The following is a 25998-nucleotide window of genomic DNA, read 5'->3' on the forward strand; positions in this document are numbered from 1 at the left end:
TGATCTCTGCTTCTTATCATCCCAGAAAACCACAGTTTCCTGGGAAACCAGGCCAGGCTCCTTCCTCCTCCTCTCTGTATTTTTATGTGATTCTAAGTTTCTGGTTAACAAGGTGCTTCCAGAAGCAATATTTAAGTCTGAGCACACACACCGTCCTCGGTGCCTCTGGTCACAGATTCAACAGTTTTTTGTGATGTTTTATAAACTCTCGTATTTACAAAAGTCACAGAATGTCCCTTTATTGAGGCTGCAGTGGGAGAGGAGGGAGGGCTGATGGCAGGCGAATCTCAGTGTTTCAGTCAGTATTTTCCAGGTAATAAAAAGCAGTAATGTCCCTGATACTCACTGAGCTCTGTGATGTGTCAAGCAGCGAGCGAGGGGCTTGGCCTCTTCTAATTTTCACAGCAAGACTCTGTGGGAACTGTTGGCCCATTTTACAGATGAGGAAACAGACGCATGAAGACCTGGGAACTCCCCCTCGATTGCACGGGCAGGAGGGGCAGAGCTAGGATTCGAAGCCCAGACTCTGATTCCAGGACCCACACACAGATGCAGAAGGAGGAGAGGGCATTTCAGCCAGGGAGGACTGGCTGGAGAGCCCCACACAGGGCTGGGGAGACCAGACACCAGGGTTTCCCTGTCAGAGAGAAAAGCGCCTATAGGGCCCAGTGACTAGTTGCATCCGAAGCTGGGGAGGTAGAGAGGGGCTCTGCCAGGCCTTGAGTGGTACAGCAAGGGATCGGATTTGCTGCTTTAGGCAACAAGCGATGGACAGGAACATAGACTTACTCCTTGCTGCTGAGCCATCCTGGGCAAGCTGCTTACCCTCTCTGGGCTCTAGAGTATCTGTCAGGGATACTTATTTTGCAAACAACAGAATTCTTGATCCTAAACAGAAAATGAATTTATTGGCTCCCACGCATAATGGTCCAAGGCTCATGGCTTCCAGTGCAGCCTGATTCAGGATTCAAATGGCATTGCTGGTCTTTGCCTCCACTGTCTTTGGGCCGGTCTGCCCCACCCAAAGGCTCCAGGTTTCCCTTGTCCCAGCACGTACAGGCCCCTCCTCTGCACACCACCCAGCCCAGCAGAGACGACAGAGCTGCTCCCAGCATGCCCTGCATCTCAAGTCTGGAGTCCCTGTGTTGGCACCTCTGAGGCCACGTGCTCATCCCTCGTGGAGATTGTCCGTGGAGTGGAAGGCACAGATGAGAGTGAGAACGCAGAAAGGCAGAGAACCTTTTCCCCAAGGAGAATCTTGATGCTGTGGACAGAAGGGGTGGGAGTGCTGGAGGTGGGGCTGCCCGCACACTCCGCTCCAGGCCACAATTCACAGAGTGACGGCGAGAACTCGAAGTTGCTCACCGAGAGCCCAGCACGTGTGTACTAGGCGCTCAGACGCTCCTTGCCTTCTGCTTGGCACCTGGTGTGTGGGGTGGACGGAGGCTGGGCAGCTGGTGGGTGCTGGCTGGGGAGAGGGCACAGGTCAGGGGGAGAGGGAGGCGGCGGGTCCAGCCTTGCAGGGACAGTGGACGGCACCCAGACGGGGCAGCCAGCAGGCGGTTGGACATGCCGGTCTGCAGCTCAGAGACTGTCTGGGGCTTTGTCCAGGGGTCTCGGGGATGGAGACGTGGCTCAGACGCAGGGTAGATGGGATGGCAGAGCAGCGAGGGTGCGCTCCCGTCTCCGCCCCTTCCTTGACGGGGCCAGACATCGTGGACATCAAGCCGGCCAACATGGAGGACCTGACGGAGGTGATCACGGCGTCGGAGTTCCACCCCCACCACTGCAACCTGTTCGTCTATAGCAGCAGCAAGGGCTCCCTGCGTCTCTGCGACATGCGTGCAGCCGCCCTGTGTGACAAGCACTCTAAACGTAAGCGTCCGTGCCAGCTGGGACCCAGTACAGAGTGGGGGCGGCAGGGCAGCGCCCTTCCTGAGGCTGGTGCCCCGGGACGGATGGGAGTGGCATAGGTATGTTCTGCACTGGCTGGGGCAGGGGGATCCTGGTCTTGCCACCCCTGCCCCCTGAGTCCACGGACAGATGCTGCCCAGCTTCCAGGGACCAGGCAGCTAAAACAAAGGTCAAGGAGTAAGCTAGGAACCAGAAGCTAAGGAGGGACCATACTCAGCAGTCACCTCCTCCAGGAAGCCTTCCCTGACCCCCACATTAGTTCAGGCCCCTTCTCCATGCCCCTAGAGTCCGTAGAGCTCCCTTCTCTCAGACTAGCCACACCCTGAAGAACTTTCTGTGGGCTGGGGTGTCTTCCCCAGCAGCCTGTGAGCTCTGCGAGGTCGCTTCCTCTTGCTGGAGCCCACCGCAAGGCCAGCTGGGGGTGGGCAGGAGTGCCGTAGGGACCCCCATTCCAGCCATGGGGGTCTGGGCTGAGCGAGGCCCAGGGAACGTGATAGGACAACCTCCGTGACCACACGACGGCTCACACTCACTGGATGTGCTGGGCCAGGCACCCAGACAGCTGTCACCCACATCTCATCCTCACACAAGCTCTGATGGAGTCCTGAACGTGACAGGAAACTGAGGCTCCAGGGATGGGTCCAAGGTCACCCAAAGTGACGAGTGGGGAGGCAGGACTTGAACCCAGGACTCTGAGATGCCCTGAGTGGGGCTCTCACCTCCAGGCTGAGCTGCTTGGTGCTGGGTTCCCCAGAGGCCCCCGAAGGGAGAAGATCAGGGGTTCAGGCCGTGGTGTCCTCTCTGGACGACTGTGCAGTGGCAGCAGGGGAACAGGGACAGACGGGACCCTGTCAGGAGGGCGGGGACTTTGGTTCATCTCTGTATCTACCCCAGTGCCTACAACAGTGTCTGGAAGTAAGCACTTGAATGAATGAATGAATGACGTGCAGGCCCCTGGAAGCGGTTTTATCAAGGTCTGTTGGGAGGGACTGGGTCACTCTCTTCCCCTTGGGAGCCTGGTTTCCTTGGGCAGCCCAAGAGGGTGGCTCTCAGCTGCTCGCAGGGACTCACGCTCAGGACTCTCTGTGGCTGCCAGCCCGTCCCCACTCCTTGGCCGAGTCCTGTCCCCCCACATCTCACCGCACTGCTCTTCTCTGGGCAAGCCCACGCTCTGCAGTCGCTCTCCGGGGCTTCCTCGCTGGCTTTGTCACAGGGCAGGACATCCCTTTTCTGGGTTTGCACTTGCAAATTCCAAGGGCTGAGTGGCCAGCACTGAGGGTGGGAAGAGCAGGTCTCCCTCTGAGCAGAGCTGGGGTCACCACCTGCTGTGCTCCGGACACTTCCTGCCATGGTGGTGCAGCAGGAACCAGCGGACAATGATGAACTCGTCACTGGGTCGTGTGATGTCAGGAGGTGGTGACAGATGTCAACAACAGCCCCCAAGGAGCGGAGCTCAGGGAGGGCCCTCTCACTGGAGAAGTTACAATGGAACAGACACCCCGAGGTGTTGAGGGATGAGCCATGCAATCTCTGGGGGAAGAATGTTCTAGAAGGGGGACACCACAGGCTCTGAGATGGGGGTGCGCCAGCATTGCCAGAGTGCAGTGACCAAGGGGAAGGGTGTCGGGAGCTGAGGTCAGAGAGACATACAAGGTGGCTGACTTAGGACACCTGTAGGTCACAGGAAGAATCTGGTTTTATTTTAAGTGAGGTGAGAAACCAGCAGGGGGTTGAGGACGGGGCAGGATCTTACGAGACACCTGTTTGGAAAGAAGAAATTGCAAGAGGGGTCAACATGGAAGCCGGGGTGGGAGGAGCCCCTGCCAGGTTTCGTTGAGAAGAAACAGTGCACCCTGGGTGGGATGGCCAAGCTGGGGAGACAGGCCCCATTCTGGGTGTTCTTTGGACGCTGAACTGGCCAGGCTTTGCCAAGTGGGGTGTGGACCATGATGACTCCATCTGAGGTTTGGTTTGTGGGGCGGGTGAAGGTGGGGTCCTGTCTTGAGACAGACAACGGGCATGCTGGGAGCGGGGCAGCCAGGAGCAGAGATGGGACCAACGGGCCGATGTCGGACACGGTACGTGTGAGATCGTGCTGCGCTCCAGGGAGGGCTGTCAAGAAGGCAACCAGGTGGCTGGAGTAGGGGCGGGGTCCCGGCTGGAGATAACGGTGTAGAGTTGTCAGTGTTTGGATGGACAGGAAGCCCAGGTGTGCGTGTGGATGACGCCCAGCCCCCTAGGAGCAGCCCAGCGCTCTATCGGGGTCCTGGGGCCGCCCAAACAAACGACCACAGACAGTACTTTTTCTCTTACAGTTCTGCGGTTCAGAAGTCTGACATGGGTCTTACCCGAGAAAAATCAGGCTGTCAGCAGAGCTGGTTCCTGCTGGAGGCTGTGGGGGGTGGGGGAATCCATACCTCCCCTTCTCCAGCCTCTGGGGGCTCCTGCGGTGCGTGGCTCCCCGTCCCTTCCTCCATCTGCACAGCCAGCCCTGGCTGTAGGCTTTCTCATGCTGCGTCACCCTCACTCTGCCTCTCCTGCCTCCACTGCCCCGTTTAAGGACCCTGGGGATTCCTTTGGGCCCATCTGGATAATTTAGCTGATCAGCCACCTTAGTTTCCCCTTTGCCACGTGACATCACATATTCCCAGGTGCTGTGGATTAGGTCACAGACCGCTCTGGGGGCCATGATTCTGTGGCTCAGGCCACAGGTGGCCCGTTTATCTGTCCATGTGCAGCTCTGGGTCAGTCTGGCACGGAACGAGGTTGGGGAAGAGTCTGGGCTTCACTCCTGGGCCCAGCCTGAGCCTGTGCGAGCCCCATGGGAAGGAAGTAGGATGAGACTTCATGGTCCAACCTTTTATATAGGGGCCAAATTCAGAAACACTGTAGACGTCCAACAGAGCAAATGACAAGTGAATGATGATGCCATCTGTATACTGCTATGTTGTTCAGTCATTTAGAATATTGATTTAGAAGATTTTTAATGACATGAGGAAATGATTATGTTAAAATATCTGATGGGGGTAGGAAAGCAAGGCGATGACTATTTTCCCCCAAAAATGGAAACAGAAAATAGGGGAGAGAACTACGCCAAGAAGTAGTCCCTGAGCAGTAGGCTCTGGAAAGTGATATCGTGTTCTTCTCTACATCTGTCTGTGTATTTGCATTTTAGCTCGGATTTCACCCCTGAATCAGGAAACAGGTGTGTGTGCAGGGAGGCTGGTGGTATCCGGGGGTAGAGAGACACCTTCATGCACCCCACGCTGTTTGAATGACGTTTCTCCGCGGGCTGGAGGTGGAAGTCAGTCCCCCTTGGCTTTTGTCATCTGGTTCCCCAGGGGTCTGAGTGAGCAGGTACTCACGCGGATTCCAGGGCCGCAGTTGTCACACGCCCGGGGCGGGGGGGGGGGGTATGTCTGCGCTGCGTGTGAATCAGCCCACAAACTTCAGAGTGCAAGAACTCGAACTTCATTTTGGATGACTCAACTCCATTTGTGTTTCTCGCCTCCTCTCCCAGGGCCTCTGGGAGCATAACAACTTCAGAGTTGCTCAGAGATCACATGGAGGTTCCAGAAGGCTTTTTTGCAGGGCCCAGGCATGAAGTGAGGGTCACCGTGGCTTCTGCCCACCGTGATCTCGTGCTGTGCCTGGGTGGCCCTGGGGGCAGGGCTCTTGCTGAGATGTTTTTGAATAAATGCAAAAGTTCTGCTTTTTGCATAAATATTCATAGGTGAAGTGGAAGTCAGTCTTCAGCTGTCTTTTTTGTACACTCTCTTTGCCCAGTTTTATTAGGATTCTTCTACTCTTGTAAAACGAGCTGGGCCACTCTCTCTCTGCCCAGAACAGTTAGTTTAATCTCTAATTTGCAGTCTTAGTGCAACTGGTGCGTAGATCTGTTTTGATGGTTGGTTTACACAGGTTTGCTCATTGGAATAGATGCTGTATTTTAAATTTTTTTCTCTAGAATTTTTTTCGTTCTCAAACTCACTATCCCACGCAGGAACCTCCCCTTTAATGCCCGTAAAGGGATCGTTCACAGTCTTTTCCGCCAAGTGTGCTTTGCGCCTGTGTTCGTGCTCTCTGTACTGGTGTTGGTAGTGAGCGGATGGACCGTCTGCTTCACCGGATCGGACCGTGCTACTCTCAGCCCTCCCGAGTGGTCAGGCGGGCAGCCGGCAGCCAGTTCGCAGGATGCCGGTGCGGCTGTTTCAAATCAGAGCACAAGTGGTTGTCGTTCCGGCCTTCTGTCCGTTGATCCGGGGGCTGCTCCAGACTCAGCAGTGGCTGGCAGTGGCACCCGGAGATGCGTGGTCATGACGTTATCCTCCCAACAGGTGAAACAGGGACCCTCCCTTCACTGGACGAACAGCGTCCTGGATCACAAGTGGATGTTTGCTTCTGCCCTGGGACAGCCAAGGAAACCGAGGCACGAAGTGGTGCAGTGGCTTCCCGGGGCCTCCGTCGGGGCAGAGCTGGGGTGCTTGGGCCTCGCTGCTGCCCAGCCCACAGCCTCACATCTTCCTCCGAAGCAGTGGAAATTCGAGTCTTTTGTCTGCTAGTCATTAAGACAGGGTAACCATGGAAACACCCTCCGTGATGCCTCAAAATAGACAGTTATTTCTCCTTTTGACAGCACAGAGCGTGTGCTGGGCCGGGGCCCGGGGGTCCCCAGAATAGGGGACCATGTTAGTCGCTGCCCCTCGTGGGAGCCCTGCGACGTGCTGGCCCGGAGCTGGGGCAGAAACAGCCCGGCTGACATTTGTTGCATGCTTGCTACACGTGGTGCTGCTGTTCGGAGCTGAGGTCTTGATAAATCCTCTCCCCGCCCTGCGATGGGGGCGTGCAGCTGTCCGTCCGCAGACGAGCACGCGGCACGTGCGGGTTTCCCGTGCTGCTGTAACACGTCGCCACAAATTTCGTGGAGTAAACAGCACAAAAAAACAGCCGTATTTTTACGGCTCTGGAGGGCGGAGGTCTAGAAGTCAGGCAGGGCTGCATTTCTTCCCGAGGCCTCAGGGGAGACTGTTCCCGAGACTTTTCGGCTTCTAGAGGCCACTGTGTCCCTCAGCTCGAGGCCCTTCCTCCATCCCCAGAGTGCGGTACTCCCACCTCTGCTCCATCATCCCATCAACAATTTCACAGGAATGTTTGAACAATAAAAAAGAACTTCTAGGTATGATTTTCTCACGCCTGTCGGTGTCCCTTCCCGGTCATTCTGTGCAGCCCTCGTCCCTTTTGTGCTTAGAAAGCCCTTGGAAATGCCCGTGTACACCCAGAGCGGAGGTGACAGAGGCCGTCTGGTCCTTCTGTCTTCCGCTATGGATTAGGGCACCCTCCCGGCCTTTGACCTTTGCTGTGTCTTGCTCCTCGAAGCTGGCAGGAGACACAGCCCGTGGCTCTGGGAATCCAGAGCAGACGCTCCTCTGCGATTCTGGTCCCACCGACCTACCCTGCAAGACCTGCCAGATGGTCTGCATGGTGCAGGGGCGAAGTGAGCCGGGCGGGCCCTGGGGCTTAGGTGGAGGCTGGCCAGAGGAAACCGGCAGGGCGGGCCCGGGGTGCAAAGTTGGGGTGCAAGAGACAGACCATGTTTTATGTCTCTAACTCATCTTTTGTTCTGACCCCTAGTGGCAGGAACCACATCTACCTGGGACTGGAGGGAGATGGGGGGGTTCCCAAGTGGGGGGATCCAGGGCTGGGACAGAGCTGGAAGTAGGATGAGGGACTTGGGGACCGGGAGGGGCTGGCAGGCAGGGCACACTTGTGAGCCTCTCGGGACATGTGATCAGCTCTCTGCTTCCCTATTTCAGATCTGGGGGCTCGGGGGCCAGCAGGCGGAGCGGCCACTCAGCCGGTTTCCATGGGGACCGCTAGAAAGGTTGTCAAATGTTTAAGTCGTTCCAGACTGGCTGGGAAATAGCTGGCAGCCCACCGCTCCACCCTCGTCCCTGCTCCCCAGGCCAACCCCAGCCCGGCTCCTACGGAGCTCATGCTGGCTTAGCTGGGTTGGCTCCAGCGATGCTTGGGTCGTGTTTGGTCCCCACCCTGCACCGGGGCCACTGTGGGAACTGATTAGCCAGTGAGAGTGTTGGTGGGCAGCCTGATGAGACGGCCAGCAACAGATGGAGCCCAGAAGAGCCGGTCCTGCTGTGTGGGGACCTCCGTGTGTCGGGAAGGCTTGGTTCTTGGGGGCAGCAGGGAGGGGATACGCTCACTGTGCACTCTGTCCCCAAGTGGGATCGCTGGGTAGGGGCAGCAAACGGTCAGCTTCAGGAGCCATGTAAGCAACTTCCTGTGTGGAGCTCCTGGTCTGAGAAAACAGGAGGTGGCGGGCAGGTGGCACTTGGGACTCGGGCTCCATGTGTGGCGAGATTTGATTTTGCCACAATCCCCGTGGCAGCCGAACCAAACGTGCCTGCCAGCAGGGCTCGGCCACGAGTGTCCAGTGCGGCATGAGCAGAGGCCCGGGGTCCCAAGCAGTGCCTGGCCTCGTCCAGGACGCTGCCCAGCAGGTGAGAAGGTTAAACCCCTCACGGGCCTGGCATTCAGCATCACGGGTAGGCGACAGTTAGAGTGCAGCACAGCGAGCGCCGCTCTGGGTTCAAACCCCACTCCGCCACTTCCTTCTAGCTCAGCACCTTGGGCATGCCTTCTAGCCATCGAGGCCTCAGTCTTCCCAGCTAAAAAATGGGAATGATAGTGGTACTGACCAGAGGTTTTTATCAGGCGGTTAGACGAGGTAGTGCGCCGGTAGGGCTCCGCACAGAATCCGGCCGAGAGATGAGTGCTCGATAAGCATTGGTCCAAAAGCTGCTCCTTCCCTCCTCGGAGGGTCCGTTCAGGCCTCCTGCCTGACAGCTGTTTAGCTATGGGTTTGATGAATGAACGAAGGAAGGACCATCCAGCGAGAGTCCAGGATGGAAACAGAGTCATCTGCTATTGTGGCCCGTGGGGGCAAGTAGCTCGGCGATGGCCATCCATTCTCTGTCCCACAGTGTTCGAAGAGCCCGAGGACCCCAGTAACCGCTCCTTCTTCTCGGAGATCATCTCCTCCGTGTCAGACGTGAAGTTCAGCCACAGCGGCAGGTACATGCTGACCCGCGATTATCTCACGGTCAAAGTCTGGGACCTGAACATGGAGGCGAGGCCCATTGAGACCTACCAGGTAGGTGCCACAGCCCAGACACACCAGAGCCCCTCCCGGTCTCCATTCCCCGGGCCCAGAATCCACCCCCCCCCCCCGGGGGCGTCCCTGGCCGCAGAGGTGGCTTTCATACGCCCGTATCGGAGGCGAAGACACTAAGGCTCAGAAAGTCAGGCAGTCGGTCCCCAGCCCCCCAGCTCGGCCGAGAGCTGAAGCGCCTGCTCGGTCCTGCCCGCTCTCTGGCCTCTGCGCTCTGGGGCCCAGGGGAATGAGGATGAGCCTCAGGCCTGGCCCCCTTGGAGGATTCAGGTGACTCAGGGTGCGGACGCGGTCCCTCCTCGGAGCTGGGGTCTGTGGCCCCAGGTTAAGGCAGGAGAAGCCCTGCCCTCCCCCCGGGGAGCACCCCTCCTGAGCATGTGCAGTGGGGCTGGGGGGGCATGCTATGTTTCTAGATCCTCAGCCACAGGCCTTGGAAACCAGGCACTTAGGCTGAAGCAGGGGACCCCTCCCAGGAAAGGTATTACTTACAGTTTTCTGTTACGATCCACTAAGGTCTATTAGGGGTAGAAAACAAAATTCATGGGATGTTAGAGTAAGACCCCATCAGAAGCCCCAGGCAAGCCTTCACAGTGTCACCAAGTATTAGGTGCCCACAGGGTGTCACCTACATTTGTCACCTCTGTCCCTTACTGTCCCCACGAAGGGGGTGCCATCAGCTCCACGTGGTGAGAAGGGAACCTGGGTGACAAGAGGCCAGGACAAGTGGGACCTGCCTCGCAGCTGGGCAGTGACGGACGCAGAGCCTCCGGGGCCTTCTAGCCCCTTCCCTGTCCTCCGTCCCTGCCAGGGCCTGGGGTCAGGGGTGTCCTGGGAGTCAGGGGGCCCTCACTGGGAAGGGTGCAGACCCAAGGGGAGAGACCGGGAGCTCAGTCTGGAGGCCATACACCCACAAGGATGTCTGATCCCTTCAGACCCTTCTCTGAGCTTCTACTCCTTCCTGGGGAGGGCTCATGGAAGGGCCGCCATGGCTCCTGGTGGCATCCCGTTGCTAGCCACGTGTTTACTGGATGTCCTGCCCAGTCCCCCAGTTGTCACCTAGGCCCCTCGTCACACTGCCCACCCCAGGGAGGGATCAGCCCCTCCTCTGACCTCAGGCGATGGCAGAGGCTGGAGATTGGGGCAGACATGACACAGCCCGGCTCAGGTGTGGAGTGACCAGCCCCTCCTGGCGCCAGCCCGGGAAATGACTGTCTCCAAGTTCACGGGGCCCCTCAGCCTTCCGAGGCCCTGGAGTCAGTAAAGGCCCACAGACCCTGAAACTAGTGCAGTGTTTAATACGGGCATTTTGCAGGGGGAGCGTCCCTTGCCTCCAGAGATCCTGAGAGCATGTGAGGGCCCAGTGAAGGGGAAGGAGACTGTTCTGGAGACAAGGCTGAGAGCTGGGTGCTTGGCTTCTGGCCCGCTGGCCGCTTGGCTTCTGGCCCGCTGGCCTATTGATTCTAAAATAACAATAGTTACATAAAACCAACACAGTAACTAACATTTTTGGGTATTATGCTCTAGAACTGTGCTCAGTAGGGTTGTGGTTGGCTGACTTGCAGTGCTGAACACATAGGGACTTCTCTCCCCTCAGAAGAAGTCTGGAAGGGGGCATCCAGAAACAGCGAGTGGCTCTAGCACCTCCTTGGTATCCCAACAGCTCCTTCTGTGATCTAGTCCACCATCATTTGTATATAAGTTCCCGGCCTTCCTGTGCAACACCTCATGGTGGCAAAATGGCTGCCACGCCTCCAGGAACTATGCCTGTATTCCGGGAAGGAAATAGGAGGAAATGTGAAAGTCTGTGCTGGTTGGATCTATTGGATGTTTTCTTGGGAGCACAAAAGCTTTTCCAAAACACTCCTCAGAAGAATTCTTGCAAGTTGTTGGCTGGAATGAGTCTGTGACCAGGCTGGGGAACGAGTAGTTTTACAGCCTCTCTGAGGAAGGTAGGGGAGAGGGGGTGGAGATGGGTGTTGAGTGAGCCAGCCCTCGGCATGCGCTGCCTTGAGCTGAGTCCTTGGCACACTTTTCCTCTTCTAAAGCCTCACAGCTGCTCTGGGAAGTGGGGCCAGTGTTCTGTCGATCCCATGTTATTTGGAGAAAATGGAATTAAATGGTATATCTGGGGGAGTGGAGCTGGCAAACCGCACACCCGAGATTGCTTTCCCCGGAGCCCACGCTCTTCCTTGCCCTGCCACCAGAGGAGGGCAGGGTGCGCTCACCTCGCAGGAGAGGGAGAGGGAGAGCAGTGCACGCGTATGTGCTGGGACAAGTGCATCAGTGAGGCTGCTGTGATCACACAGGGAGTGGAGTGCACACAGCAGTGCAGACCTGGAGGGGTTGAACACGAACCCCTGAGAGTCTGTCTGTGGCCGGCAGTGAAGCCAGGCACCATTTATCCCTGTTCATCTGAGTTGTTACACGTATTTGGCAAGTGTGTTCTGTGCCTGGCTAGACCCCGGGCTCAGAGAGAAGTAGGAGCCGCAGCCTCACCCTCCAGGGTCCTGGATGACAGGCACACAGTGAGCCTTGGCCTGGTGCGACCGCGGGCCAGCGGGTTCAGTGGGAGGGGGAGGCTCTGCGAGGCGGGCACCTGTCTGAAAGAAATAGCAGTGCCCTCCTGCATCTGTTTCCCCTTTTTCTCGGGGACTCGGAAGCAGGCCAGTGTCCCATCAGAGGCAGCCTGGGGCCGTAATGTGCACCTGGCATGATTCCTCCTGCCAGGCTCTATGCAGCCTTTCCCCTGGCCATGCCGGCTCCCGTGGAAGCCGGTGCTACTCCCCACCCCCCACGCTCACCATGGGAGGAAGGCGGGAGTCCCTGACCCAGTGGCTCCAGCCCAGGTTTGGGCTGTTCCCAGGTGTCACTGAGCCCTGCCCTCTGCTTCCCTCCCTCCGGGTCTTGGAGATGCACAAGACCCCCACCCCCACCCCAGCCTCCTCCCTTGGGTCCCCTAGCACAGCCCCCTGGGCCCTCCCCTTTCTGCCTCTCAGCCCCCTTCCCAGTCCACAGCAAGGCTCACCCTTCTCCTTCTAGCCTCTGGCTGGGTGCAGGCCCATCCTCTTCCCACTGCATGCCCTCCCCCCGACCCAGAGCCTTGTGGCACCTGGAGGGCCATGAGTCAAGTCTCTAACCCCACTCATTCATTCTAAAAAGCACGTTGAGCTCCTGTGATGTACCAGGCCCTGTGCACCCCACTGGCAAACTCTGAGGAACAAAACAGATCCTGCCTCGAGAGGCGTCTGTTCCTACAGGAAATATGGCCGGAAACCAAGCAGATAGGCAAAATAATCACAGGCTGAAAAAAGTGTGACAAATAGAGCAAACCAGGGGTAGAGGCAAAGAAAGTAGAGGTGCTGGAGTCTGAGGGAGGTGAGGGCATCGGCCATCTGGGAGAAGGTGCTCCCGGAGGCATGAACAGTAAGTGCAAAGGCCCTGAGGCAGGCACATGGTTAGTGTGGTCAAGGAATAACAGGGAGCCAGCTGGAGCAGCGTGAGCAGGAGGGAGAGAAGAAGAGTCTGAGGTCAGAGAAGTGATTGGGGGCAGGGCCCAGGGGGTTTGCGAGCCCTGGAGGGTCTTGAGCGGTGGTGTGACATGATCCAAGTTGGTTTCTTAGGGGACTGCTTGGCTGCCCCTGGAGCGAGACTGGGGTGGGGGGCGCAGGCAGACAGGGACAGCAGTCAGGAGGCGTTTGCCACGAGCTGGGAGGTGGCGCTTGGAGAGGTACCAGCACAGGACGTGGTGAGAAGCGGCGGCTCTGGGTCACTTTGGATTCTGGACCAGCTGCCTGTGGGGTGTGGCCGACAAGGGGCTTGGGGAGGGATGCTGTTGTAGTGGCCTTTGTACCGGGAAGGATGGGGGACTGTGGAGGGACCAGGGGCTCAGCAGTGGGCAGCCTCGAGGGGCCTCTTGCCCATCCTCTTGGCAGCTGGTTGGTCCTCTGTGTGCTTGGTCGTCAAAGCATGGAGAGGATCGCACAGGCGTGCAGGCAGGAGTGGGGACGGAGGGGCCGTGGAGCCCCCTTCGTGGGTGGGTGGGCAGGGGGGGAAGTCACTGCGTGAGACCGGGGCGAACCTTCGGAGGGATGGGGGTCCCCATGAACACAGAAAGTCAGGCAGGAGCCACAGAGGCCTGTGACACTCGGGGGAGATGAGGCAGCTCAGTCTGGGGACCCGTGGAGGCAGCCGGTGGGGACCCCTCCTTTTAAAGATGAATAAGAGGTTCCCAGACAGAAAAGGATGAACACTTCCTTTTTCTTTCCTCTCCCGTCCCCTTCTCTCCTCTCCTCTCCCCCCCGCCCCTGCACTTGACCCTGGCTTGTGGCCCGAGCCACTGCCCAACAGGAGTTGAGCGTGTATTTCTGTCCCTCCAGAGTTAATCAGGGTCCCAAATACCTATGGGCGCTTTGCCCCTCATTTGTCTGCTTGGAGGGGTCTCATGACCCCCTTTCTAGGTGGGAAACTTAGGCTCACAGAGGTTAAGTGACTCTCTGGGTCACACAGTGAGGGGTAGAGCCAGGCGTTCGGGCTTTGGTTACCACTGTACCCCTCTCCTTCCCCTACCCAGAGGGCAGGACCACATCCGCGGCAGGGAGCGGGCCCCCACGAGGCCCTCTGGGTGTAGAGCTTGTCGGTCAGGTTGCTGCGAGAAGGACGCGGGCCACAGAGGCATCGCCGTCTCTCCCGTGGTGTCAGGTGACTCTGGAAGAGGGTCCTGGTCTTCCACTTACAAGCTGTGTGACTTTGGGCCAGTTACTCACCCTCTCTGAGGGTCAGTGCCTCATCCACAAAACAGGACAGGTGATGCCTAACCGAGAGCGTGTTCAAGAGGCCCGTGTGCATTCCCCTCCCCTTTCCTCCATGATTTGTGCTCATGGTGACCGTGACTTTCCTCAGAGGGCAGGACCCCATACCAGGCAGTCTTCTCTGGTTGATCCCACAGCAGTCCGTGAGGTATGTGCTCTTACCGCTCAAAGGAGGAAGAAACGAAAGCTCAGAGAGGGGAAGTCACTTGTCCAGGATCACACAGCAGGGGGAGGGGCGGAGCTGGGATTTGGTTCCTACAGTGTGGATCCCTTTGTCGCTGTGACTGTCCCCTCTCTGGCCACAGCTCAGGGGTCAGCCGTGACAAGCAGCGGGCCCTTCTCAATGAGCAGGGCTGAGTCGGGAGGGTCATCCGGACCCCCCCCCCCACACCCCAGCTCACCCTGCGTCTTCTCTCACTAGGTCCACGATTACCTTCGGAGCAAGCTCTGTTCCCTCTATGAGAACGACTGCATTTTCGACAAGTTTGAATGTGCCTGGAACGGGAGTGACAGGTAACCCGCAGACCTGGGACGGAGGCCCCGTCGCTGGGCAGGGCCTTGGCTGCTGACCTAGCATCGTGCGGAATGTGCTGTTCTGTTTGTGAGACGTGGTGAATGAAGGTGTCGGAGGGGGCCCACGGCTCTGGCAGCACCCAGAGTGCTCAGCCCTCCCATGTGGGGCGGGATAGGACGCGACGCCACCGGCCTCCACTCCGAGCCCCCGGTCTCCGGTCTTGGTAGTGGAAACAGTCTGTTCCGGGTCCCTAGCCCCCTAGCTGCACGGCCACTTCCCTGGGCTGCTCCCGGTGCCTGGGCCTCCATGGGGCAGAGAGCTTCAGCCCCCGGTGTGCTGCGTGCGCCCTACCCCCACTCCGCATCATGGCTGCACCCGCCTCTTTCTGGCGGCTCCCCTACATCAAGCCCCCTGGTCTCCCCCACATCGGCCACATCTCACAGCCCCACCCACCAGGGAAATGGCCTGATAAGAGCTCCTGATAGCCCAGTGCTGGCCCAGCCCAGAGTGCGGACAGGAAGGCCTACGCTGAGACCATAGGGTGGGGGTGGGGAGGAGGGCCCAGAAACCGCAGGGCTGGGGCCGGGAGGGAGCCACTTGTACACAGGCTGGCCCCACATGGGGCTGGGCCGCCGTGTCTGGGGGTAGGGATCCCTTAGAGCTGCTGCTGATATCCTGGGGCTCCTCTGGCCCACAGGGGTCTCCGAGCAGGGCAGTGCTGCCCAGCAGGGCCCAGCACGCTGGTCACAGGGGGTCTGTCGATAACACTTAGAAAACCAGGGTGGAGGCCTTGGCTTGAGACCAGGCTGACGCAGAGGGTCAGAGGGGACACACGGCACTCCCTTCGGGTGCCTGCACTCAGGCCAACCCCAGACACCCCAGTGAGGACACGGCTTCTCAGATGCCCCTGAGCGGCGGACTCTGACACATTGGGGGTTCCCCAGTGAGCACTGGCAGTGGGGCTTGGAGTGGGGCCCATTAGAATCTCAGGAGAGGGACCTATTGCCGGCTAAAGGGGATTCCAGCACTACTCTGTGTGTGTGTGTGTGTGTGTGTGTGTGTGTGTGTGTGTCTGTGTGTCTGTGTGTCTGTGTGTTGGGGGGGGTCTCCACGCTCTGTGATCGCTGCACGCCCTTCCTTCGCATTACCACCAGGGGGCACTCAAGAACAGGCGATGCCTGCCTCCCAAGCGACAGGAGCCACCAAGCTTGTCCTGGTTGGTGCCCGGCCTGGAGCTCAGCGGCCCTGCCTCTCACGCCACTTCCTGCCATGCACTTCACATGGCAGCCACCTCCATCCCTGGGATTCCTGCCACTCCCCTTAGTGGTTCCCCCAACACAACCAGCTCTGCTCCTGTACCCTGAAATCCTGGCCTCAGGGCATCTAGCTCACTCCTGCTGTCACCTCAGATTATGGACTTAACTGAAGGCCACCTCCTCCAGGAAGCCTTCAGGGCCCTCTTCTTCTTGCCCCCCCGCCCCGCCCTGCCACCGTCCAGCCTCCTGCATTTTCCATCTGTGTCTTGGCATTTATCACGTTTTCTCCTTGCCTCCGTTTGTCTTCCCTGTTGGATAGGGTGCCCTTGGGGTTGTGACTGGGGCTCAGCCCATCCTGAGCTGCTCCCTCGGGCCCTCAGGAGTGTCTGGTCAGTGGCTGTTAATGCTCCAGAAGGCATAGGGTGGACCACCTCCTTCCACTTCATCCAGAACACCTCCTCCAGGAAGTTCTCCTTGATCTGTTCTGCCTAGGACAAAGGGATTTGTGTCAACCAGACATCATCTGCAACCAGTTGCAGAAGTCAGACAAGCCTAAGCTTGTTCTGGGCAGGTACAGGCAAGGCTACCCCAGGGCTCAGGTGTACCCTGGGGCCATTGCTTTCTCTCTCTGTTCCCATCTCTGTGCCTCCCAGCTTCTCCTACACTAGCCTCATCCTGTCCTGCAGCTCCCGTCGCCGCTGGGGATGACGCTCCCAAACAGTTCCCCTGGCACTGACCTCACCGCCCACAACCCTCCCCGTGTCTATGGGAAGTTCTCACGGAGGGTCCAGCTGGCTTCCGGTTACACGCTTACTTTCTGAGCTGGTCAGCACGGACAGGATTAGTGCATGCCCCGCTTGGCCAGCAGGGGGCGCGTAGAGCCCTGAGCTTGGCAGCCCCTCAGCTGTCCCCAGTGGAAAGAGCAGTGACTGATGTCCCCAAGTGCAGATGAAGAAAATGAGGCGAGCAGAGGGGAAGCAACCTGCCTAGACACAGTCCAGGGGCAGGGGCTTTTCTCTGTTACGGGAACCTTCTGGAATGAAAGCAGTGGGTCATTCTCTCCTGGTGTGGTTTGCAGGGTACTGGGACCTGGTGTTCTGAGATGAAGGAGACCCTTCTCCTTGCAGGTGGGGAGGGCGCTCCCTCTTCTGCCCAATTGTTTGGATTGCCAGTGACCTCATTCAGCCTTCCCGTTGGTGGATCAGAAGCTGGGGTAGGGGACCCTGGGGTGGGGGGTGCTGCCTGAAAGCACTCACTGGCTAAGCGAGGAAAGGGGGGCTTCCTTCCCCTCTTCTCTGCCCTCCTGGCCGGGGGGGGGGGGCTCCAGCAGTGCCCTTTCCTGAGAATCATTCCTCATCCACTCTTTCTTTCTGCTCCCCTAGTTGGGGCGTCCTGTCTCCAATTAGTCTCCGGGGCTTCAGGCCAGGAGGATGATTAGAATCAAGAAATGCCTGTTGGCATGGTGGTGTAACAGGGCGGGAGGTTTCCCAGACCCCACACTGCCCTGTTTTACCGAGAATCCCATGCCGTGCTCACCAGGAGCTGGGGGTCCTCGTTACCCCCATTTCATTGATGGAAAAACCTGCATGGAGAGGTGGGGAGCATGTTAGGGACAGAGCTAGAATTTGAACCCAGGTAGGCTGGCCTGAGCACCTGCCCACAATACCTGGGTGGGGGGCGTGCCTTTGCCTTTTAGGCCCTAGTACAGCAGATGGGGAGAAAAAGGCCTCTGACCCCATTTTTTTACAGCGAGGCCAGTTACCAGCCCCAGATCGCCCAGCGCCTGGGGCTGCCCCACTGCCTTCCTGACCTCAGTCTGAGCTCCACAGCAGCTACTCTGGGCCCAGGGAGGGGAGGTCTTGGCCCCATGGGGATCTCAGACTCACCGTCCTGCGTGGGTTTTGGAAACCACCGCCGTGCCCTGGCCCCAGGCTCCCGAGTCCACCCCGAGCAGGGCTGGTGTGGATTTTATGAGCTCCCTGGCTGGGTCTGCGGCCAACAGGTGGCCCCTTTCCTCTGTGGGCTCTGGGAGCGACCACCGAATAGGGCAGCCCAGTGCAGGCGACAGGGTGAAGCCAGACGAGGGAGGGGGTGCTGCAGCTGCTCACCCTGGGGGAGAGGGAGAGTCCCCCTTCTCTTGCTGGCATCTCAGCAGTGTCCCCTGCGTCCTAGGTCCAGGCACAGTGGGTGACAAGGAGGGAGCAAAAGCAGGAATCACCTTCTAAGAAAGCTTGGGGCCAAGGGCACCTGGGCTTATCAGCGCCTCCTACCCGTGCATCTGCTGCGGGCTCCTGGCAGGTGGGGACCTTCCCTGTGACCCAGCCTGACGCAGCAGCGGACGCCAGGGGGACACGCTGTGCGAGTGAAGGGGGCATCTGGACGGCGCCACAGATGGGTCCCCCCGCCCTGCCCTTATCTGCTGAGCCAGGCAGGCCTGATGGGTTGCTGTCCTGGGTCGGGAGGTCAGAGTTCATCCCAGCGGGCGGCCCCCAAGGTCTGAGCATCCCCCGCTGCAGGGCGCGTGGCAGACTTGGCCCTGACGGACTTCTTGTCTGGCAGGCATGAGCCTGGGATCTGCACATTCCAGTCTTGGCACCCCCGAGAGCACAGGGCACCAGGGGCACAGCAGAGATGGGACCCTGTGCCTACGTGGCAGGACCGTGTGGTTTGCGGGGCATAGACTGGAGCAAAGCTCAGAGGGAAGCCTTGGGCAGGAGGGAGCGGTGGGGGCCATCAGGGGAGGGGGCTGGGGATGGTGTCCTGGATGAGGTGCCCTCAAGTCTCAAGACAGAGGGTGGAAAAGCATTGGGGTCGAGGGAACAGCATGGCAGAAGCCTCAGGAAAGGAAGTGGCAGTACCTGCTGTTGAGGGCAGAGGTTAGGTCTCAGAGTGAGTAAGTGCTCTTGGGCCTCCCTGGGGTGGTGCCCCGAGAGAGGCCAGCCTGGGGGATAAGGTCTCGGGGCTGGGCTGGGGGTCAGAAGCAGGGGGACCGGTGAGCGGGCTGTTGCAGCCGTTGCTCTGGCCAGAGACGAGGGCGATGTGGGCCGTGAAGGTAGAGGGGAGGGCTGGAGTCAAAGCACCTTCAGGGGATCTGAGAATGGACAGGAGCTGGGTCGCATACACCTTCGGGGTGGCCCCAGGGGCCACAGGGACCTGGATGGAGCCTTAGAGAAAACATACCCCCTTTTCTGGAAAGCAAGAGATGTGTGCAGAAACTCCCCAGTGGGGCCATCACCTCCCAGGCTGCGTGAGGATCTGACAACGAACAGGCCACCTTGTCCCTGAATGTCCACTTGTTATTGCAAGTGTTAGCCAGCGAGCCCCCTGTAGTCCCCCACCCCCCGCCCATCAGCCTTGGGACTCTGACACTGGGCTGCAGGGTGGCCCCTCTTGCCCCCCAGCCTCAGTGGTCCCTCTCTGTCCTCTAGCCTGGGCCTTCTAAAGCCCCGTACACGGGTGTTCCGCGGGCTGAGCCTCCAGAAGCCCCCTGGACTGACTGACATCCCTAGGTCTCCGGTTGGTCTCTAGGGCCTAGGTTCCTAGGGCCTAATGTTGGGGGCATGTCTTTCCCCAGGAGAACAGCTCTGGGTCTCTGATTTTGTTGCCCACTCTCCTTCTCATGGCCACAGCTCAAGGGAGGGCCTGGGGTGATGACCTGGCCTGGCCGAGGGTCCTGTCGGTTGTAGTGGCCAGACGCCTGGACCCCGAGGGGCTGCCGGCATGCCAGCTCTGAGGACCAGCCCTGTGACATCTGGGCTTGGGTTCCAATGACGAAGTCACCATCCCAGTCCCCGTTCTTACGCTGGGGGATCCGTGCTACACGGGAGAGGTCTCCCAGGTCATAACCTGGGGGGATGTTTGAGCCAACCTGGCCTTCTCCAGGATGAGCTGATGTGCGAGGAGAGAAGAGGAGCTTACTTCTGGAAGGTGGGAGCAGGAGTGCCTCTCCCCACCCGCCCCCACACAACGGGGCCCTTCACCTCCTCACCGGCTACTTCTTCGTCTCTACAAGCAACGGGTTTGTTCCATGGATTAAGGTGTTAGAGGAAGAGAGTAGAGCCAGAGACTATGTTGGCATGCTCTGCCTACCTGCCGTCTCCTCCAGAGACGCCGCAGAGCCCCAGAAAGGGCACAGCTGCAGGGAAGCCCCTCGCCCGCCCTCCCGGGTCAGGTGCAGAGGGGGGATGGGCGAGGCGGCCTCCTGCATTCCTAGGACTCCCAGGGTCTGCTGCATTCACTCGCATTCACTCGTTCCTGCAGATACTCTCCTCCAGAGCACCCACGGGGGAGGGGGGTACTTCTGAACTTGCAGGTGCGGCAGGGGACGAGAGAAGCCCTTTCTTCCCTTCGGTTTACAGAGCATTTGCTGCCTTCTCCCCGAGCAGCAGGCCGGGGCTCTCCGCTTGGTCTGGGTCTGTTTGGCTGCCACTGACTGTCAGCATTTGCTCCCCCGATGAGGCCAAGCCCGGCCTTGGGGCTCAGACAAGACACGCCTGCCCCAGGAGCCCCCACCCAGTGGTAGAGACAGAGGCACCCGCAGATGCTTGCCCGCGGTGGTTAGCGCCCTGAGGTGTCCCCCGCCTGCCCCTCTGGCTCCCAGACCCGGTGCCGCGAGGCCGGCCACGGTGCTCTCTGGCTCCTGGCCAGCTTTAACCAGTGCGAACCCTGGAAGGAGGTCTGAGGGCAGGAGAGAGAGACAGGGTATTTGCCCCACCTCCCTCCCTGTCCTCTGTGCCGACTGTGCCCCTTTGGGCGCATCTCCCGGCAGCCAGTCTCTTCACACAGTTCTGTCTCCTGTCTCTGTCTGTGTCAGCTTTTCTTCCCTCACCCCTCAGGCCTGGGAGGTGGTAACAAAATCTCCAAATGTTCCAGCCCTAGGGCTTGGCACATTCCCTGTGGTTCCCTTAGAACCTTCCAGAACATTTGTGCATAACCTCTTTATGGAGCTCTTCTCCAATCCCCACTTGGCCTGTGCCCTCTGCCCTCTGCTGGGGTCCAGGTGACCCCGCCTGAGTCTGCCTGGACACCCCAGGAACATCGCAGAAGAACCTTTATGGAGGAGGTTTTCCATCCCCACTGCCCCCAAGCACCTCCCCCCCCACTGATCTCCCCACACAGGTCTGACAAGGCATTTGGGTGTCAGGGGGAGGGAACACCAGGTGCTGGCACTGCCGACTGTGGACTCCGGCGGAAAGCCTCTCCTTGTGGGTGCAGGCCGTCCCCAGGAACCACACGTGCAGGGTGTGCAGCAGAGGCCCCGAAGCCGCTCGGGGGTGGGAACCCAAAGCCTCTACTTCCCTCCAAGGGACTGTTGGCCCAGACTCGCCAAGCCCTGAGAGCACGAGGTCCTTCCTGGGAAGGATCAGAACTCCGAGGGGCCGCCTTCTCAGGGAGAAAGGAGACAGATGGTTGTCAGTCCAGCCCCTGCCGTCTGTGGCGGAGGTTGGGGGGGAGACGGCTCCCTCGGGCAGGTCCAAGAGCCAGGCAGTTTCAAGGCCTCCCCACCGCACACCCGGCCCGCCATCTAGAAGGGGCTGACATTGAGAGATGGCCCACAGGCGAGGGGACAGTGTGACTCGCGATCACACCTGTCTGTTCCCGTGCAGGCCCGGGAGGCCGGCTTCCTGGTTTGGGTAGAGATGCCGCGGGGAGGGCCCCGGGTCTACTCTCCCGGTGTCTGTTTACCAGCCCACGTTCTCCCATGGAAGGGAACACGTTACAAGGAGACGTATCACTTTCACCTGTGACTCAACGTAATCCAGGGCCCCCAAACCCCTCCGTGGGCGCCTGGCCTCCCCCAGCCCATGTGCCTGATGGGAGAACGTCTCCTGGTCTGTCCAGGGGGACGTCTGCCTCCAGCATCGCCTGCTCCTGTGCCTTGTGCCCCTGACTTGGGCGATCTTGCAGACCTGGCATATGTGCGTAACCCTTGTTAACTAGGGTCCGCGGGGCTCTGTCTTGGAGCAGTGACACCCCCAAGAAACACGTTCAGCTTCCAAAGGGAAGAAAGGAATTCCGATCTGTACACACACCCCTGGAGAATGTTGAAGGGGACCTCATTTCCTGGAATCCCCTCCCTCCCTCCCTCCCTCCTGAGTTATTTTGCCCCCCTCTCCCTGCCTGGCTGCTCTAGGGCCTGTCCTGGGCCAAACCCCAAAACCCCTTCTCTAGACCCAGGCCCCATGGCTGGCATTCCGGCTGTCCCAGCTCTTACATGCAGACTGACACGGCCTTTCTCCCATGCCCCAGGAACCCCTTCTCCTTAGGGGAGGTAGAGGGAGGAGAAACGGAGTGGATCACGAATGTCGGATTCTCTTCTGCAGGACAGGGAAGTGCGTGAGCACCTGCACAGCACCGTGTGCAAAGAGCATTTAGTGACTCAGCTGCTCAGAACAGGGGGTGCTGGATCCCCGCCATGGGGGGCATTGTGGGTGGGGTCGGGTGGCCCTGGGTTGGCCTTGGAGTCTGCAGTTGGGCCAGCGGCTTCTGGGTTGATTTGCCCTCGGCTTTCTGTCTGCTGCTGCTTAGTCTCTCTGGGAGGCGGGGCCTCTCCTGGAGGAAAGGGAGAGTGCAGGAGAACTTTCTCCGGGGTGTCTGGGGCAGAGCTCCTGGCCACGGAACCCGCCAGCAGATGGCAGCTGAGTTGTGAGAGGACCAGAGCCGGAGAGGAAGAAGGGTGGGGACCACCGGGACCCATCTCTTCCCCCCGGGGTGGGAGTGGCCTGCAGCCCCGGGTTTGTCCCCCGAAGGGTGGTGCGTTTCCTCCCACGTCCTCCCCGCCTGACGCCTCTCCTCCTCCCGCCAGCGTCATCATGACCGGGGCCTACAACAACTTCTTCCGCATGTTTGACCGGAACACCAAGCGCGACGTGACCCTGGAGGCGTCGAGGGAGAGCAGCAAGCCCCGGGCTGTGCTCAAGCCGCGGCGCGTGTGTGTGGGCGGCAAGCGCAGGCGGGACGACATCAGCGTGGACAGCCTGGACTTCACCAAGAAGATCCTGCACACGGCCTGGCACCCGGCCGAGAACATCATCGCCATCGCGGCCACCAACAACCTGTATATCTTCCAGGACAAGGTGAACTCCGAGATGCACTAGGTGGGCGCGGAGCCCCGTTCCCGACACGACCGCCGAGTGGCGCGGCCCAGAGCGCCCCATCCCTCCCGGCCTCCCTGGCCAGGCCGCCTCTGCTGGCCACGCTCTCTGTCTGAAAACAGGAGTCAGGAGGATTCATAGCCACAGACCATGAAACGGACGTGATGGTCGCCTTGGGTCCAGGCCTTTCGTTCCCGTACTTAACCTTGTGCTGCCTGTTCCACGATTAGGACTTGGACATCTCCGGGTTCCCGCTTCACTTCTTCCAGCAGCAACTTTCAGGGGTAGGGGGCACCCTGGGACCCATCCCCCGGCCCCCAGATCAGGGCTCTGGGGACAGAGGACGGACTCAAACAAGCCAGCCAGGGATTCTTTTGATTACCAATGGAGCAATTCCCACTGTCTCAGAGCCAAGGGTCTTCCCCTGGCTTTTTGAATCGTGAATTCATGCTGAGAATTGGCAGGTGCAAGCTCCTCTTTTAGGTTCTTTCAGTGTCTTTCAATACCCCAGGTCTGGCGTTAACTGAGAGGAAGGGGGGCAGTGAAACCCACCCGTGTGTGTGCGTGCCTCTTCTTCTCACCATGTACCCAGCCTTTGCTGAGCATGGCCCGGGGGCTAGGCACGGTGCTCGGCCCGTTAAGCACGTGGATTCAGTCCCCACTCCGGGGGGACTCTGCTGTCCTGCTTCATGGTCACTGGGCACCTCGTGGGAGCTCACACGGGCTCTGTCCGTGACCCTGTAAGGTGGGTGTCCATTCACTTACTCCATAAACACCAGCCCCTCACGGAGTGCCAGGCTCTGTGGCAGGTGCCAGGGACGGAAGGTGAGTAATTATCATCTCCCCTGTATGCACGAGGCGACGGGCCCCGCCAGCATGAACAGTTTGTCCAAGGCACGCGGCGACCAAGTGGTGGAGTCAGGAATCCTGAGTAGGTCTTCCCGTGCGCTGGGCACTTTCCAACCCACCACGTTGGCAGCTCATGTTAAAGCAACGTTCTCCCCTGGAAGGTTCTGGAAATACCTCTTTCATCTTGGGAGGGGGGACAGAGCAGATGAGCGATGACAAGGGTCCGGCGGGGCGACCCAAGCTGTAGCACGGAGAATGGAGAAGACCCCGGTGGTGCCAAGCGCTGTGTGTGGTGACTTCAGACCCCCACCCTCTCTGGGGCACCTCGCTGCACCCACATCTGTACCCCAGCCCTTTGTTCAGGTGCACTGAGCTGCCTCCAAGAGGAAATTGCATGTTACGACCCTTTCAAGATACATTTTCTTTAATGACCCAGCCTCGGAGGGCTCTTTCCTGAGGGCCACGGAGAATGCCGTGTTTCCACAGCACCTGCTCCTGCCGCGTGGACGTGGAGACCGGCTCTGCCCACCCCGCCCCCTCGTCCCTCTGCGTGCAATTACAGCAAAGCGCTGGCTGTGCGTGGGATTCGGAGAACAGAGCCCGGAGGCCGTAGCCAACATTTTTTTTACAAGACGTAACCCAACCCAGGAAACAGACCCACCCGAGATTTTTCTCCGTGGATGACGGTATACTTTCGTGTGGTCAAAGCACAAGACGCGTGTGCATTCACTTCTGACCGTATGCTATTTACGTGAGGAAATGGGTCCATGGTTTCGTTTTGGGTTTTTTTGTTTTTTAAATCAACATGAATGAAGAATGTTTGTTTATATATCACTGTAAAATCCAGGTGACCTGGACAGTATTATATGTACATATCTATTCTAATTAAAATTAACAATCGCAGGATTGGATTCCTTTTTCCCCCCTTTGTAAAGAGGTTCAAGAATGTGGTACCTTGTATAGAAATCTTGTTGAAGCCAAAATCCAGCTCTGAGGGCCTTACACAATTACGCGGATATTTGGCACAATCCATTTCCCTTTGTGATTCAGACGCGAAGAGGAGACTTGGCATTTGCAGCTGGAGGTGAGTGTCAGCTCGTAGATTTCACACTGACCGTCTACAGAGTGCGACTCTTAACACTGCATTCGAAGGGAGGTCTGAATACAGTTCCTGGTTCTTTACTCCTGTTTTAAACTTTGGATACCAAACCAAAAAGGAAAAGAAAGAAAGAAAACGATCTTAGAGGAAAAGCATGTCTTCAGATCCCTGGAAAATCATGATGTCCAAAGCAAGTTGTGAATAATGACATATGCTGGGGGGGGAGGGGCAAGATTAGACACGGCAGACAGGCCAGTAAAATAGCCACAAACTCTGCTTCTTACTCTGTTTAAATTTTCTGCTCTTCTTGAATGTATGAGCATTCACATAGTCATTGTGAAGTTGTTGGGTCGTTTGTTTTTATTCTAATACTCTGAGGACTGAGCTCTTGGTGGCGTTGGGTATGTGGTGGTAGGGTAGACAGACCGGATCACTTTGGATTCCGTAGCTCATGGGTGAATTCTGGTTTTCTTCGGTATCTCAGATTATCCAACTGTTGAATAAAATTATAAATATGTTAATACCAGCTTTTTCCAATAAAATAACAAATGTTACATCGAACATGAGACTCTGCCATTTGTTTTTAACGAGGCCAACCCCAGGGTGGTGGGTGCCGTCAGGAGGCCATATGGGGAGGGCTGGCTCACCTCAAGGCTCTGCGACTTTATCTCTCAATGAAGTTTTTAACCTTTCTGAGTTCTGATTTCATCACTGGAGAAATGGAGCTAACCTCACGAATCGGATGGTGCTTGCAAAGTACAGTGTCTGGCACATAACCTCTCAATAAACGATCATTAAGTTTTGCCCTTTTTTTGTTTTGTTTTGAAGCAGGTGCTCATAGCCCACCATGATTTCCAGTATTCTCACACTCTGTCATGATCTTTTTCACCCCCACATCAATGTAAGAGTACAGATGAGGTCCAGAGAGGTTAAGGAGTTAGCTCGAGATCACACAGCACGTGTTGGAGCGGGTGTCAAGCTTGGCCTGCATAACTCCTGGAGTGTCCCCCCGCCTAGCAGCACCACCCCACAAGTGCCTCAGGGTCCCAGGGAACAGGAGCCTGGGAGGAGAGAGACGACAGGGCATCTGATTGGTTCTAGATGCCAGAGGGGCCCGGCCCGGCCTGCTACAGTGGCTGAGATAAGCCAGAGGATGTGTGGGGAAGTGCTTTGTGCCCCCCGTGCTGGGGTTTTCCAGCACCCCTCCTGGGAGCCCCAGGCCTCCCCTGTCCACTTTGCAGAGGGCACTTTCTGCTTCTGATGCACTGGGAGGAAGGC

The 25998-nt window shown here is 58.4% G+C and overlaps 1 protein-coding gene across 2 annotated transcripts in view; it reads left to right on the plus strand.

Annotated features, from left to right (window-relative positions):
• Nucleotides 1-25273, plus strand: part of PPP2R2C (protein phosphatase 2 regulatory subunit Bgamma) — a 130329-nt gene extending 105056 nt beyond the window's left edge. For both annotated transcript variants that reach the window (XM_044389728.3, XM_044389729.3), the window contains exons 6-9: nt 1711-1875; nt 8913-9082; nt 14330-14421; nt 22484-25273. In XM_044389728.3, coding sequence (XP_044245663.1) covers nt 1711-1875; nt 8913-9082; nt 14330-14421; nt 22484-22775 — 719 coding nt within the window. In that variant the 3' untranslated portion in view covers nt 22776-25273. The remainder of the gene's footprint in view (nt 1-1710; nt 1876-8912; nt 9083-14329; nt 14422-22483) is intronic.
• The last annotated feature ends 725 nt before the right edge of the window (nt 25274-25998 follow it).

The sequence above is a fragment of the Ursus arctos genome, unplaced genomic scaffold (assembly GCF_023065955.2).
Source record: "Ursus arctos isolate Adak ecotype North America unplaced genomic scaffold, UrsArc2.0 scaffold_9, whole genome shotgun sequence".
NCBI classification, from domain to species: domain Eukaryota; kingdom Metazoa; phylum Chordata; class Mammalia; order Carnivora; family Ursidae; genus Ursus; species Ursus arctos.